This window comes from Salvelinus sp. IW2-2015, linkage group LG3 (genome assembly GCF_002910315.2).
Source record: "Salvelinus sp. IW2-2015 linkage group LG3, ASM291031v2, whole genome shotgun sequence".
NCBI classification, from domain to species: domain Eukaryota; kingdom Metazoa; phylum Chordata; class Actinopteri; order Salmoniformes; family Salmonidae; genus Salvelinus; species Salvelinus sp. IW2-2015.
Genome location: NC_036840.1, coordinates 23591781 through 23604325, shown reverse-complemented (window position 1 = coordinate 23604325; position 12545 = coordinate 23591781). Strand labels below are relative to the sequence as shown.

The following is a 12545-nucleotide window of genomic DNA, read 5'->3' as shown; positions in this document are numbered from 1 at the left end:
AGAGAAGAGAAGAAAGGAGAGAAGAGTAGAGAGCTGACCTGGTTCCAGCCTCTCTCATAATACCTATGACACAAACAGTAAAATATTTCCCTTCCAATAAAGGGAAAACCCTGGCAGATCTGATCAGAAGTCTGTGTGTAAGTTTAATAGAGACGGATACTTCACTAGATGGGTCATGTCCAGCTGTGAACTTCCACACAAAAGGTAGTCCAGCTCTGTTCTCAATGACCTACCTGGCTTAGTAAAGGTTAGAAGGAATCAGGTGTTTGACACAACTAGCTGTGTGGAACTGGTGGTCAGTACAAAGGGTTAGCATTGCACTAGTATGTAAGGGATGGAACAGAGATAGCGACAGCTGTAATAGACTGATATGGCTATGAGGTGATGTCGATAATAAAGATGGACATATAATTGGCTATGAAGTCGATGTGTTAGACTACAGTACAATTAATTCAAAACGGAGGGGGCTCTGACGTGCTGTGTTAGAGAGATCAGAGGTTATATGTGACAGCACTGTCACTCCCTCAGTGATAACAAGTAGCAGGGCCACATATGACAATGTGTGATGTAGAAGGTTGCATCCCCAATGGCACCCTACTCCCTACACAGTGCACTACCCTGGTCAAAAGTAGTGCACTATGTAGGGAATTGGGTACCATTTGGGATGAAGACAAAGGCTCTTCCTCGGTTTGTTGCTTTAGTTCATGTCCCTCTTGTAAGTGTACCCACTGGGCACAGACGTCAGTTCAACGTTTGGTTGAGTTTTCAAATAAAGTGAATCCAACGTGAAATCAACAGAACATTTCACCATGTCATTGGATTTAGATTAAAAGTTGGGTGAAAAAAATACAAAATGCCCGTAAGTTGATGACTTTTTTCAAATCAAATCAGTTTTCCATGTTGATTCAACGTCATCACAGATTTTTTTGTTGAAATTACGTGGAAACCGTTGATTCAACATTCTTAGAAGAGTTGGAGTTAATTCCATCTAATTTCCTGTCAATTGAGGAGTTGAATGGCAATCATATGGAGTGCCATCATGTCAAGCTAAACTGACTGGAATTGAAACAGAATAAAATTGATTTCGGATTTTACAGTGATTTATTGTTGTTGTTTATTTTCTCACCCTCTTAATCCATCCTCTCCGTCCACTCGAATACTTAAGACTGTCATTTATTGGTTGTTTATTTTCTGAACCTCTCCATCTCTGCCTTTCATCTGTCGTTTTGTTTTCTCACTCCATCCAGACTCAGAGCCCCCTTGGGTCCAGTGCCCCAGAGACGTGGTGGCAAAGACGGACGAGAGGCGTGGCACTGCCAACATCAGCTGGAACGTGCCTGCTGCTACTGACAACTCTGGGCAGGAGGTGAGGAGAGGGCTGTCTCTTTACTCCTCCAGGGGATGCTAGTGTTTGCATACGTACCTGTCCTGAGGTAAAAGGTTGCCACGAGCAGCACCGCAGATATTGAGAAGAGCGAGATGCAAGACTTCTCTCTCACACAGTCACACACTGTATCTGTGCATGGGTTTGCTTCACACTGTTACAGCCTGGTTGCCAGGGGACCAAAACAGGGGAGAAGTGGAGCCTCGCGCTTCAACCCTCTTAGTTGTTACGGAAATTTACCCACCATGCTGTTTGCTTTCTGCATCTCAACTCAGCAAAAAAAAGAAACGTCCTCTCACTGTCAACTGCGTTTATTTTCAGCAAACTTAACATGTGTAAATATTTGTATGAACATAACGAGATTCAACAACTGAGACATAAACTGAACAAGTTCCACAGACATGTGACTAACAGAAATTGAATAATGTGTCCCTGAACAAAGGGGGATCAAAATCAAAAGTAACAGTCAGTATCTGGTGTGGCCACCAGCTGCATTAAGTAATGCAGTGCATCTCCTCCTCATGGACTGCACCAGATTTGCCAGATTGAGAWKCGGGCTCTTCTCTGGCCATGGCAGAACATTGACATTCCTGTCTTGCAGGAAATTACGCACAGAACGAGCAGTATGGCTGGTGGCATTGTCATGCTGGAGGGTCATGTCAGGATGACCTGCAATGACAACAAGCTCAGTCCGATGATGCTGTGACACACTGCCCTAGACCATGACGTACCCTTCACTTCCAAATCGATCCCGCTCCAGAGTACAGGCCTGGGTGTAACGCTCAGTCCTTCGACAATAAACGCAAATCCGACCACCACCCCTGGTGAGACAAAACCGCGACTCGTCAGTGAAAAGCACTTTTTCCCAGTCCTGTCTGGTCCAGCGACGGTGGGTTTGTGCCCATAGACGACGTTGTTGCCGGTGATGTCTGGTGAGGACCTGCCTTACAACAGGCCTACAAGCCCTCAGTCCAGCCTCTCTCAGCCTATTGCGGATAATCTGAGCACTGATGGAGCAGCCTATTGCGGYCAATCTGAGCACTGATGGAGGGATTGTGCATTCCTGGTGTAACTCGGGCAGTTGTTGTTGTCATCCTGTACCTGTCCCGCAGGTGGGATGTTCGGAAGTACCGATCCTGWGCAGGTGTTGTTACACGTGGTCTGCCACTGCGAGGACGATCAGCTGTCCATCCTGTCTCCCTGTAGTGTTGTCTTAGGCGTCTCACAGTACGTACATTGCAATTTATTGCCCTGGCTACATTTGCAGTCCTCATGCCTTCTTTCAGCATGCCTAAGGCACATTCACGCAGATGAGCAGGGAGCCTGGGCATCTTTCTTTTGGTGTTTTTCAGAGTCAGTAGAAAGGCCTCCTTAGTGTCCTAAGTTTTCATAACTGTGACTTTAATTGCCTACCGTTTGTAAGCTGTTAGTGTCTTCACGACCATTCCTTGACAACCATGTTCATTAATTGTTTATGGTTAATTGAACAAGCATGGGAAACAGTGTTTAAACCCTTTACAATGAAGATCTGTGAAGTTATTTGGATTTTTATGAATGATCTTTGAAAGACAGGATCCTGAAAAAGTGAACAGCTTTTCACAAAGAGTCACAAGGTGAAAAACATCAACCCAGTCCTAAACCCCAAAGAGCAAACAGTAGCACAGTGTCAAAGAACAAGCAAKAACTCCCAAGGAAGGAAGAATACTGCAGAGGAACTAAACCTGTCAGGGTTTATTGAGTAGTCGAATGGTAACGGTGTTCTTTTGACCACTGACCCCTACCAAATACAATGCTATTTCTCTGTAAACAAATTAACAACAGACTTTCAGCATGCTTGTACAGAAGGGCATTCAACATGTACTGCACTGACACAAATGCCTGATGATTGGTTGAAAGAAATTGATAATAAGAAGATTGTGGGAGCTGTACTGTTATATTTCAGTGCAGCCTTTGAGATCATTGATCATAACCTGTTGTTGAGAAAACTTATGTGTTATAGCTTTTGAACCTCTGCCAAATCMTAGATTCAGAGCTATCTATCTAAAAGAACTCAGAGGGTTTTCTTTAATGGAAGGTTCTCTAATGTCAAACATGTCAAATGTGGTGTTCCGCAGGGCAGCTCTCTAGGCCCTCTACGCTTWAATTTTTACCAATGACCTGCCACTGGCATTAAACAAAGTATGTGTGTCTATGTATGCTGATGATTCAGCTATATACTCCTCAGAAACCACAGCTAATGAAGTCACTGAAACCCTTAACAAAGAGTTGCAGTCTGTTTTGGAATGGGTGGCCAGTAATAAACTGGACCTGAACATCTATTAAACTTAGAGCATTGTATTTGGTACAAATCATTCCCTAAGTTCTAGACCTGAATCTGGTAATAAATGGTGTGGCTGTTGAACAAGTTGAAGAGACTAAATTACTTGGTGTTACTTTAGACTGTAAACTCTCATGGTCAAAACATATAGATTCAATGGTTGTAAAGATGGGGAGAGGTCTGTCCGTAATAAAGAGATGCTCAGCTTTTTTGACACCACACTCCATAAAGCAAGTCCTGCAGGRTCTAGCTTTATCTTATCTTGATTATTGTCCAGTCATATGGTCAAGTGCTGCAAAGAAAGGCCTAGTTAAGCTGCAGCTGAACCAGAACGGAGCGACACGTCTTGCTCTTCATTGTAACCAAAGGGTTTATATTAATACTATGCATGCCAGTCTCTCTTGGCTAAGAGTTAAGGAAAGACTGACTGCCTCACTTCTTGTTTTTATAAGAAACATTAATGTGTTGGAAAGTCTAAATTGTTTGCATAGTCAGCTTACACACAGCACTGACACACACACTTACCCCACCAGACATGCCACCAGGGGTCTTTCACAGAACAAATTCAAGGAAAGATATAGTATTATACAGAGCCATTTTATATAACGAAAGCGATCAGCAAACCTGGCTTCAAAAAACAAACAACGCCTCTCCCGCATATAACCTACTTGTTGTGTGTATTTACTGGCATGTACAGTATCAGTCAAAAGAGTGTGCAAAGCTGTCATCAATAATCTAAAATCTAAAATATATTTTGATTTGTTTAACACTTTTTTGGTTACTACATGATTCCATATGTGCAATTTCATAGTTTTGATGTCTTCACTATTATTCTACAATGTAGAAAATTGAAAAAAATAAAGAAAAACCCTTGAATGAGTAGGTGTGTCCAAACTTTTGACTGGTACTGTATGTGTAACTGATAGATGCACACACACACACTCAATGTTAATTTTTTTCAATGTATGTCAATTGTAAAGTCTTTTGTCTGTAATGTCTTTTTAGTTTTGTGTCAGACCCCAGTAGAACTAGCTGTTGCCATTGGCGTCGGGCTAATGGGGATCCTAATCAATCAAAATTCAAATACCTCTGACCTCTGACCTCTGCCCTCTAGGTCCTGGTCCAGGTGAAACCTGTGTACACCCCTCCCCAGCTGTTCCCTATAGGAGAGGAGAGGATCACCTATGCAGCTACAGACCGTGCTGGGAACCAGGCTAACTGTACCTTCACTGTCACTGTCATAGGTGAGGTCAGATCACAACCAAAAATCAACCACATCACATCCACCTCATATCCACATCACAACCAACCATCAGATCACAACCACATATTAGAACCACATCCCAACCCCATCATAAAACAACACAACAAAACAAAACCAATGTGAAACATGTAGTTGAGATTGTGGCCCTGATTTTTCCTGACCACATGACCTGACACATGACCCAGGAAAAGGAAAAACTCCAGGCCCTAGTTATAGCCTACAGGCCGTAGTTATACTGTAGCTTTTAATTAGCGGCCAGAGTTTTCTCTGTTCAGGTTAGGTTTTCAGGAAATACTTGTGGTAGTTCCTATTTCCAATGACTCAGTTGGTTCTTGAGACTCCAGAGTTGTGGGTTCGATTCCCTCAGGGCCGCACATACAGTATTAAACACGTGTTTACTGTAAGTCACTTTGGATAAAAGCGTCTGGCTAAATAACTCGTCTACACAGTAGTCACAGGTGCCAAGCAAACTCAAGTGCACAACGTGTGAAAATTAAGGGTGTCCAGTGTCACACACTTGATACCCTCAGAACTCAAGGGGGAAAAGCACTGCGGTAAGCTGTGAACATTTCCATGTGCTATTATGAAGAAATGCAGTGGGTTTTTTATTACACACACGTGTTTAACTGGTGCCCTTGAAAACAYCGCATACCACTAAGACTATATAACGTAGCATACTTTAACATAGGGTTACATTGTATTGTTATCCTATTTTAGGAATATTACTACTGCTAATATGTTAGTAGTTCTAATTTAACATAGCTACAATGCTAAAGACTAAATAAAAATCCAACGTTCAGGTGGACATTAAATGTTCTTCTTTACCTCTTCTAAATGTGTTGTGCATACTTGGTTGTCATGGTCAAGCTTTGTTCCCTCCCAAACAACGGTGATGGTGTTCCTTCCTAGATACGGAGCCCCCTGTGATTGACAGGTGCAGGTCGCCACCCACTTTCCAGGCCACAGACATGCAGACGGCCGTCGTTTGGGAGGTGCCGCAGTTTTCCGACAACTCAGGTATGCGGTATCCCAGACTGCACCTCTTCCGCTCCCTCTCTCTCTTTCTCTCTTTCTCTCTCTCTCACTCCAGAGGGGACTAATGGTTAAACAGGGTCTTTTCCGTCGGGTGACTGGAAAAAGGAGACAGAGAGACAGTGGGAAATAATGTGTGTGTGTGTTTGTGTGTCTGAGTATGTGCATGTGTYTGTGTGTGGGTGACAATATAATGGTGGGAACCAGACAGACAAGGGTGTGGTACAGACAGTATGTTAATGTCATTGCCATGCTTTTATTTCAGCCACACCCATTGCTGACAGGTGTAAAAATCGAGCGCACAGCCATGCAATCATAGACAAACATTGGCATTCTTCACCATCTGGCAGTCCAATGGACGAATCTGGGTTTGGCGGATGCTACCTGACCCAATGCATAGTGCCAACTGTAAAGTTTGGTGGAGGAGGAATAATGGTCTGGGGCTGTTTTTCATGGTTCGGGCCCCTTAGTTCCAGTGAAGGGAAATCTTAACACTGCAGCATACTATGACATTCTAGATGATTCTGTGCTTCCTTCTTTGTGGCAACAGTTTGGGGAAGGCCCTTTCTTGTTTCAGCATGACAATGCCCCCGTGCACAAAGCGAGTTCCATACAGAAATGGTTTGTCGAGATCGGTGTGGAAGAACTTGACTGGCCTGCACAGAGCCCAGACCTCAATTGAACACATTTGGGATGAATTGCGAGCCAGGCCTAATCGCCCAACATCAGTGCCCGACCTCACTAATGCTCTTGTGTCTGAATGGAAGCAAGTCCCCGCAGCAATGTTCCAACATCTATTGGAAAGCCTTCCCAGAAGAGTGGAGGCTGTTATAGCAGCAAAAGGGGGACCAACTCCATATTAATGCCTATGATTTTGGAATGAGGTGTTCGTCGAGCAAGGCCACGGCATCATAGAGAACACACACACACACACACACACATACACACACACATCATAGAGTGATGTTAATAGTGGACCTCTCCCCCTGGCTAGCTCACAGACAGACAGAACTTACCCAAACATCAGCCCTGTGAACAGATACTACACCATCACTACACCATGACTCTCTGTATATCTGTATATCACTCTTTATATCACTGTCCTGCTGGGAGCTTACACACACACGTGCACGTACACACCTAGCATAGACACGTAGTATATACACGCATGAACGCACACACATACTCAGACTTATACTCAGACACATACAGTACACACACACACTAACCTTCCTGCCAAGGTCCACACACGATATGCCATCAACAAGCAAACAGAAATAACCACGTTGTGGTTTTCAACCAAGGCGGCGAGACGACGTCACTCGGACGTTACTCCAACGTCAGCATGTTTTGTTTTTCCATCAGGCCCACGCCCTGATTCCCAACACCCCCCCCAACCCCCCGCTTCACACACACGCACTTGTCCCTGGTGCTGCTTGGGTTCTATTTAATTAAAGACTGGCTGGGGAGACACGGCCAGGACACCACTCAGCCAGACTTGTCATCCTGGCTGGAATGAGAATGTCTCTCTTCTCTACTGTCTGTGGTGAGAGGGTGTGTGTGGTGTGTGGTGTGTGTGTGTGGTGTGGTGTGTGTGTGTGTGTGTGTGTTGTGTGTGTGTGTGATGTGTGTGTGGTGTGTGTGTCTGTGTGTGTGTGTTGTGTGTGTGTGTGTGTGTGGTTGTGTGTGTTGTGTGTGGTGTGTGTGTGTTGTGTGTGTGGTGTGTGTGTGTGGTGGCGTGCTGCGTGCGTGCGGCGTGCGTGCGTGTCTGTGTGTGTGTGTGTGTGTGTGTGGTGTGTGTGTGTGTGTGTGTGTGTGTGTGTGTGTGTGTGTGTGTGTGTGTGTGTGGTTGTGCTGTGTTGTGTGTTGTGGTTGCTGTGCGTGTGCGGTGCGTGTGTGTGTGACACATTTGATGGCTTATAAGTTTCAGTAAATACACCCAATACTTGTTGTTGTGGGGGGACGGCCAGGGGGAGGTGCTCATTTTGGAAGTGGGCTGCTCATTTGACGGCTACATGGAGCAGGCTTTTGCCGAGAAGCTGATTAAATACAAGTCCCTCGTGGTGCGCTTGGACAACCTCGGGTGCAGGTGCAAGCTGGTGGGGCTGATATTTGGCAGTCTTGGCCACGTACACAGGCTTGCAGTGCGTGGCCTCCAGATTGCGGGCCTGACAAAAACTAAGGCAAAGGAATTGGCTAGGCACTGCTCTGTTTCAGCTGTCGTGGGCAGCCTAGCTGTTTGGGGAAGGAGGTGCTCTCTGTACCCTCGAGTGCGATGCACTTGAAACGTCTGGATACTTTTTTTGTACATTTGATTGGTGGATTCAAATAAAGTATTTAAAGTGTGTGAGTGTCCATGGGAGAGGAATATAATAGGACAGCTTGTGGCGATCCCTCTTCTCTCTCTCTCTCTCTCTCTCTTTATCTCTCTCCCTCTTTCCAACTCTCTCTCTTCTCTTTATCTCTCCAACCTATCCATCCCTCCAGCTGGTAGCAATTACCCCCAGGCTGCCCAGATGATGATTATTATTCCGGTGCCATGTGATGCCCAGAGAGAGACTAGCCAGACGTTTTCATGTGTCAACATGCCCTGCTTTATTATAACTTATATGGTTTACCAGGACTAGACTGACTCATTTAGGAGTAGAGTGACGTTGCCCCTAGACGTTGATCTTGGGTCAGTATGACATTTTCCTCACTGATGGTTAAGGTTATGATTGGGGGGAAGCTGATCCTAGATCTGTACTTAGGGGAAACTTCACCCCACAGTTACTCACTCTGCTATGTATACTAACTGGCAACCCAACACTGCCCTCTGATGGTCTGTTTCAGAAGTGCAATTCACTTTTGGGGAAATATACTGTATAGACCTTGAACACTGCTGAACAGTAACTCAGAATAATGATTTTGGACTTGGGAAGGTTGCATTCAACCAATGATTTAAATCCTTGCTCTAAGAAATTATTAGAAAGTACACTGTTTGTAGTTTGTCATTGCTTTAAAGCATCAATCAGCAGTTGAAACAATAACAAATAATAATCCCCGCCCCTGTTTTGTCAAAAACCTTAGGGATGGCGCTGGAGAAATGAAACCACTCTCAAATTCATACAGTAGACAGAGCGATGGATGCAAGGACCGACCATCCATGATATCAAAATTAGAGTTTTAACCATGTTTTGAGGCTATATAGTGTTTGTTTACATTTACTTGGTTTACCAACATTGGAGTAAAATATATTTTGTGTTCTGATGGGGTACGAAAGTTGAACTAAGCTCATGAGGCATTTATACGTTCATTTTTTGAATTTATGAGTCCAAAGATGTAAGTAGCAACTGGCACATGGACAGGTCTGTAATATAATTTTGGCTTCTGTACAGTATGTAAGTGTTGGTTATTGTTGCTGTTGTGTTGTGTACCCTTCCCAGGTGGGCGTCTGAGTGTGTCCACCACCCACACACCCGGCTCTCTCTTCTCTGTGGGAGAGACGGTGGTGAGCTACACAGCTGCCGACCAGGCAGGCAACAATCGCACCTGTGACCTCACCATCACTGTACAAGGTAACAGGAAGTAGAGTTTACTAGAGTTAAACAGAGTTTCCTAGAGTTTACTAGATTAGTGTATTCTGTATCTTTGCTGTATTTTGGCTTTACAAGGACTRAGATCTTCATTAGACTTCTTGGGAAACTAAAGGGATATTTAAATATTCATGTTTTATGTCATATTCATTTTGTAACACAATGAGAGATTTGCTATTTTGTGATAGATCTCAAATCACTTGTTTGGTACTGTACTGCTCCTTTGCTATCCACAGTTCTTCCTTCCTCCTTCTTGTTCCACATTACTCATCAATGTAGAGACAGGGTGCCCACCCAACAAATAGAAGTTTGTTCTTGTTTATTTTTTAAATTCAATATAATTAAGCCAGCCCCATGACTACACTACCCATAAAACCCTGTGTGTCTTTATTATTTCCCAGGGTCTACTTGTGAGCAACCATTTGCACCAGTGAACGGGGGGTTCGCCTGTTCTGATGAAGAGGACGGGGTCAACTGTACTCTGTACTGTAACGCTGGATACAGCTTCGCACAGCAGACTGTCCACAGCTACTTCTGTGCCAACAATGGAGTGTGGGAGCCGCCACACTCGCCCGACAGACCCGACTGCTCCTGTGAGTGACCTTAGTCATAGGTGCATGCCAAATGGAACCCTATTCACTATATACAGTAGTGTACTACTTTGGGCTCGGGTCTTTGGGCTCTTGTCTCTGGTCTTTGGGCTCTGGTCTTTGGGCTCTTGTCTCTGGTCTTTGGGCTCTGGTCTTTGGGCTCTGGTCTTTGGGCTCTGATTTTGGGCTCTGGGTTGGGTTGAGATTTCATTTGGGATACAGAGCTTTCATCCATATTTCTTTTCTATTTTTTCCCTCTTCTCTTTTCTCCTCTTATGTTAGTTACAGATTATGGTGTAGCATACATAATACGCATGATTGAAATTTTGACTGTGTGTGTCTGGTGTGCGATGCATGGCGCGTTGGTTGGTGTATGGTGTGTGTGTGTGCGCGTCGTCCTGTCGTATGCTAGTGAAGCCGTATTGCACCTGGCTAAGCTTTGAAGATTGCTGTTCAAGCCTCTCGTGTGATGAACTGGACCTGGTCAGTCCTTCCTGGGAGTTCAACACTAACTAAGAGACATGGTGAGAAACAAATCAAATAACCAGGAGTAAACAACGCCACCCATCAACACACAGCAAACACACACCAACACACAACACACACCCACACCACAGAAACAACACAACACAGCACAACACCACACACACACCCAACACACACCACACAAACGTATATGTTTTATTTTTCTCGTCGAATTGTATCCTCTAGCTCCCGCATCTGCAGTCGACGATGATGTTGCTGCAAGTTAGAGGTGATTATCGCCAGGCCACTGTCTGGAGTACGACTAGCGATATGAGAATAGGATTCGCCATCGGAAGACTTGCATATGGATATTGGAACAGGAGTTTTCCCTGAGACTAACACGTGATCATGTGACCTTGTTATAGGTTTTTCCCTGGAGATTTCTGTACAAACGTATTGGTCCAAACTATAAGAATGTAATTACAGCAGTAGGGCCTTGAGATGTAATGTACTTTCCTAATAATTTCTTCGAAGCGCCCTCTCCCTTCTTCTACCTTTCTATCTCCCTCTTCCTCTCTCCCGTCTCTCATCTCCCTCATCATCTCCAAGGCGCCAGGAGGTGGAGCAGTAACTTGGACCGCAGAGAGGTAAGGACTATGCCGCTACTTGACTCGGGCTTTGCTACGGAGAGCCGCGAACCCCTATGCAGCCAGGAGGTAGTGCCCAGGACGGGAACTACTCCCACTACTCGCAGCAAAAAGGACCGTAAGACCGCACCAGAGACACAAGATAACAGATATTCTTCAACATCACAGTAGGCTGGTGGCACGGTCAACATAAACAAGAATGAACTTATGCACTTGAATGTTGTTTGTTGTTGTGGTTTCGAGTCCCGTGTCCTTTTGAGCTGTGTCCTTCTCCCAGCAGCATCCCGAGCCCTCCGTCAGGAAGACTCCAGTGGGGTCGCAAGTCAGAAGCGCCTGCTGCGGATCCTGGAGCAGCTGACCAATCGCCTGAAGCGGACGCTGGCCAAGAAGCAGCTGTCATCCTATCACGTGTCGTCTGAGATGATCGTGGTGGCTGACCCCAAGTCCCTGGAGAGCAAGAGGGCCTCTCTGTTCTGCCGACCTGGGTCTGTACTGAAGGGGAGGATGTGTGGTGAGCAGTGGGCCATGAGATACACACCGTACACTATGTCTACGCAGCGTGGTCTGAACAAATGAATGAACGAATGAACAAATGAACGAATGGATGAATGAATGAAGGTTTGGCCTTACACTATTCTATGTGTTGTTGTGTGTTCCAGTCCAGTGTCCGGTAGGGACATGCTAACTATTCTCTGGTTGTGTGTGGTTATATGTGGTCATGTGTAAATATGTGTGGTTATAGTGTGTGTTGTTGTGTGCTCTAGTCCAGTGTCCGGTAGGGACCTGCTAACTATTCTCTGGTTGTGTCTGGTTATATGTGGTCATGTGTAAATATGTGTGGTTATAGTGTGTGTTGTTGTTGGTTCCAGTCCAGTGTCCAGTGGGGACCTACTACTCCCTGGAGTACGCAGAGTGTGAGAGTTGCTGGCTGGGTTCCTACCAGGACCAGGAGGGTCAGATGGAGTGTAAGACCTGTCCCGATGGATCCTCCACAGCCTACCTCCACGCACGCAACCAGGACGAGTGCAAAGGTAAAACACTGTCCCCTGGACAAGGTTAAACACATGGACAAGGTACTCAGGTGGACTCATACATTGGTAATACTGTACATAGGGCCATGTGAACTGACCAGAAAAACTCTGGGTCCCAGTAACTAGTTGGATCTGAACAGGAAAACTCCTGGTCCCAGTAACTAGCTGGATCTGACCAGGACAACTCCTGGTCCCAGTGACTAGTTGGATCTGACCAGAAAAACTCTGGGTCCCAGTAAC

The 12545-nt window shown here is 45.2% G+C and overlaps 1 protein-coding gene across 1 annotated transcript in view; it reads left to right on the top strand.

Moving 5' to 3' along the window:
* Positions 1–12545, top strand: part of svep1 (sushi, von Willebrand factor type A, EGF and pentraxin domain containing 1) — a 143421-nt gene that overhangs the window by 86306 nt on the left and 44570 nt on the right. The window contains exons 8-15 of the mRNA XM_024011308.2: positions 1248–1366; positions 4816–4945; positions 5875–5982; positions 9423–9554; positions 9974–10165; positions 11237–11392; positions 11552–11785; positions 12144–12305. Coding sequence (XP_023867076.2) covers positions 1248–1366; positions 4816–4945; positions 5875–5982; positions 9423–9554; positions 9974–10165; positions 11237–11392; positions 11552–11785; positions 12144–12305 — 1233 coding nt within the window. The remainder of the gene's footprint in view (positions 1–1247; positions 1367–4815; positions 4946–5874; positions 5983–9422; positions 9555–9973; positions 10166–11236; positions 11393–11551; positions 11786–12143; positions 12306–12545) is intronic.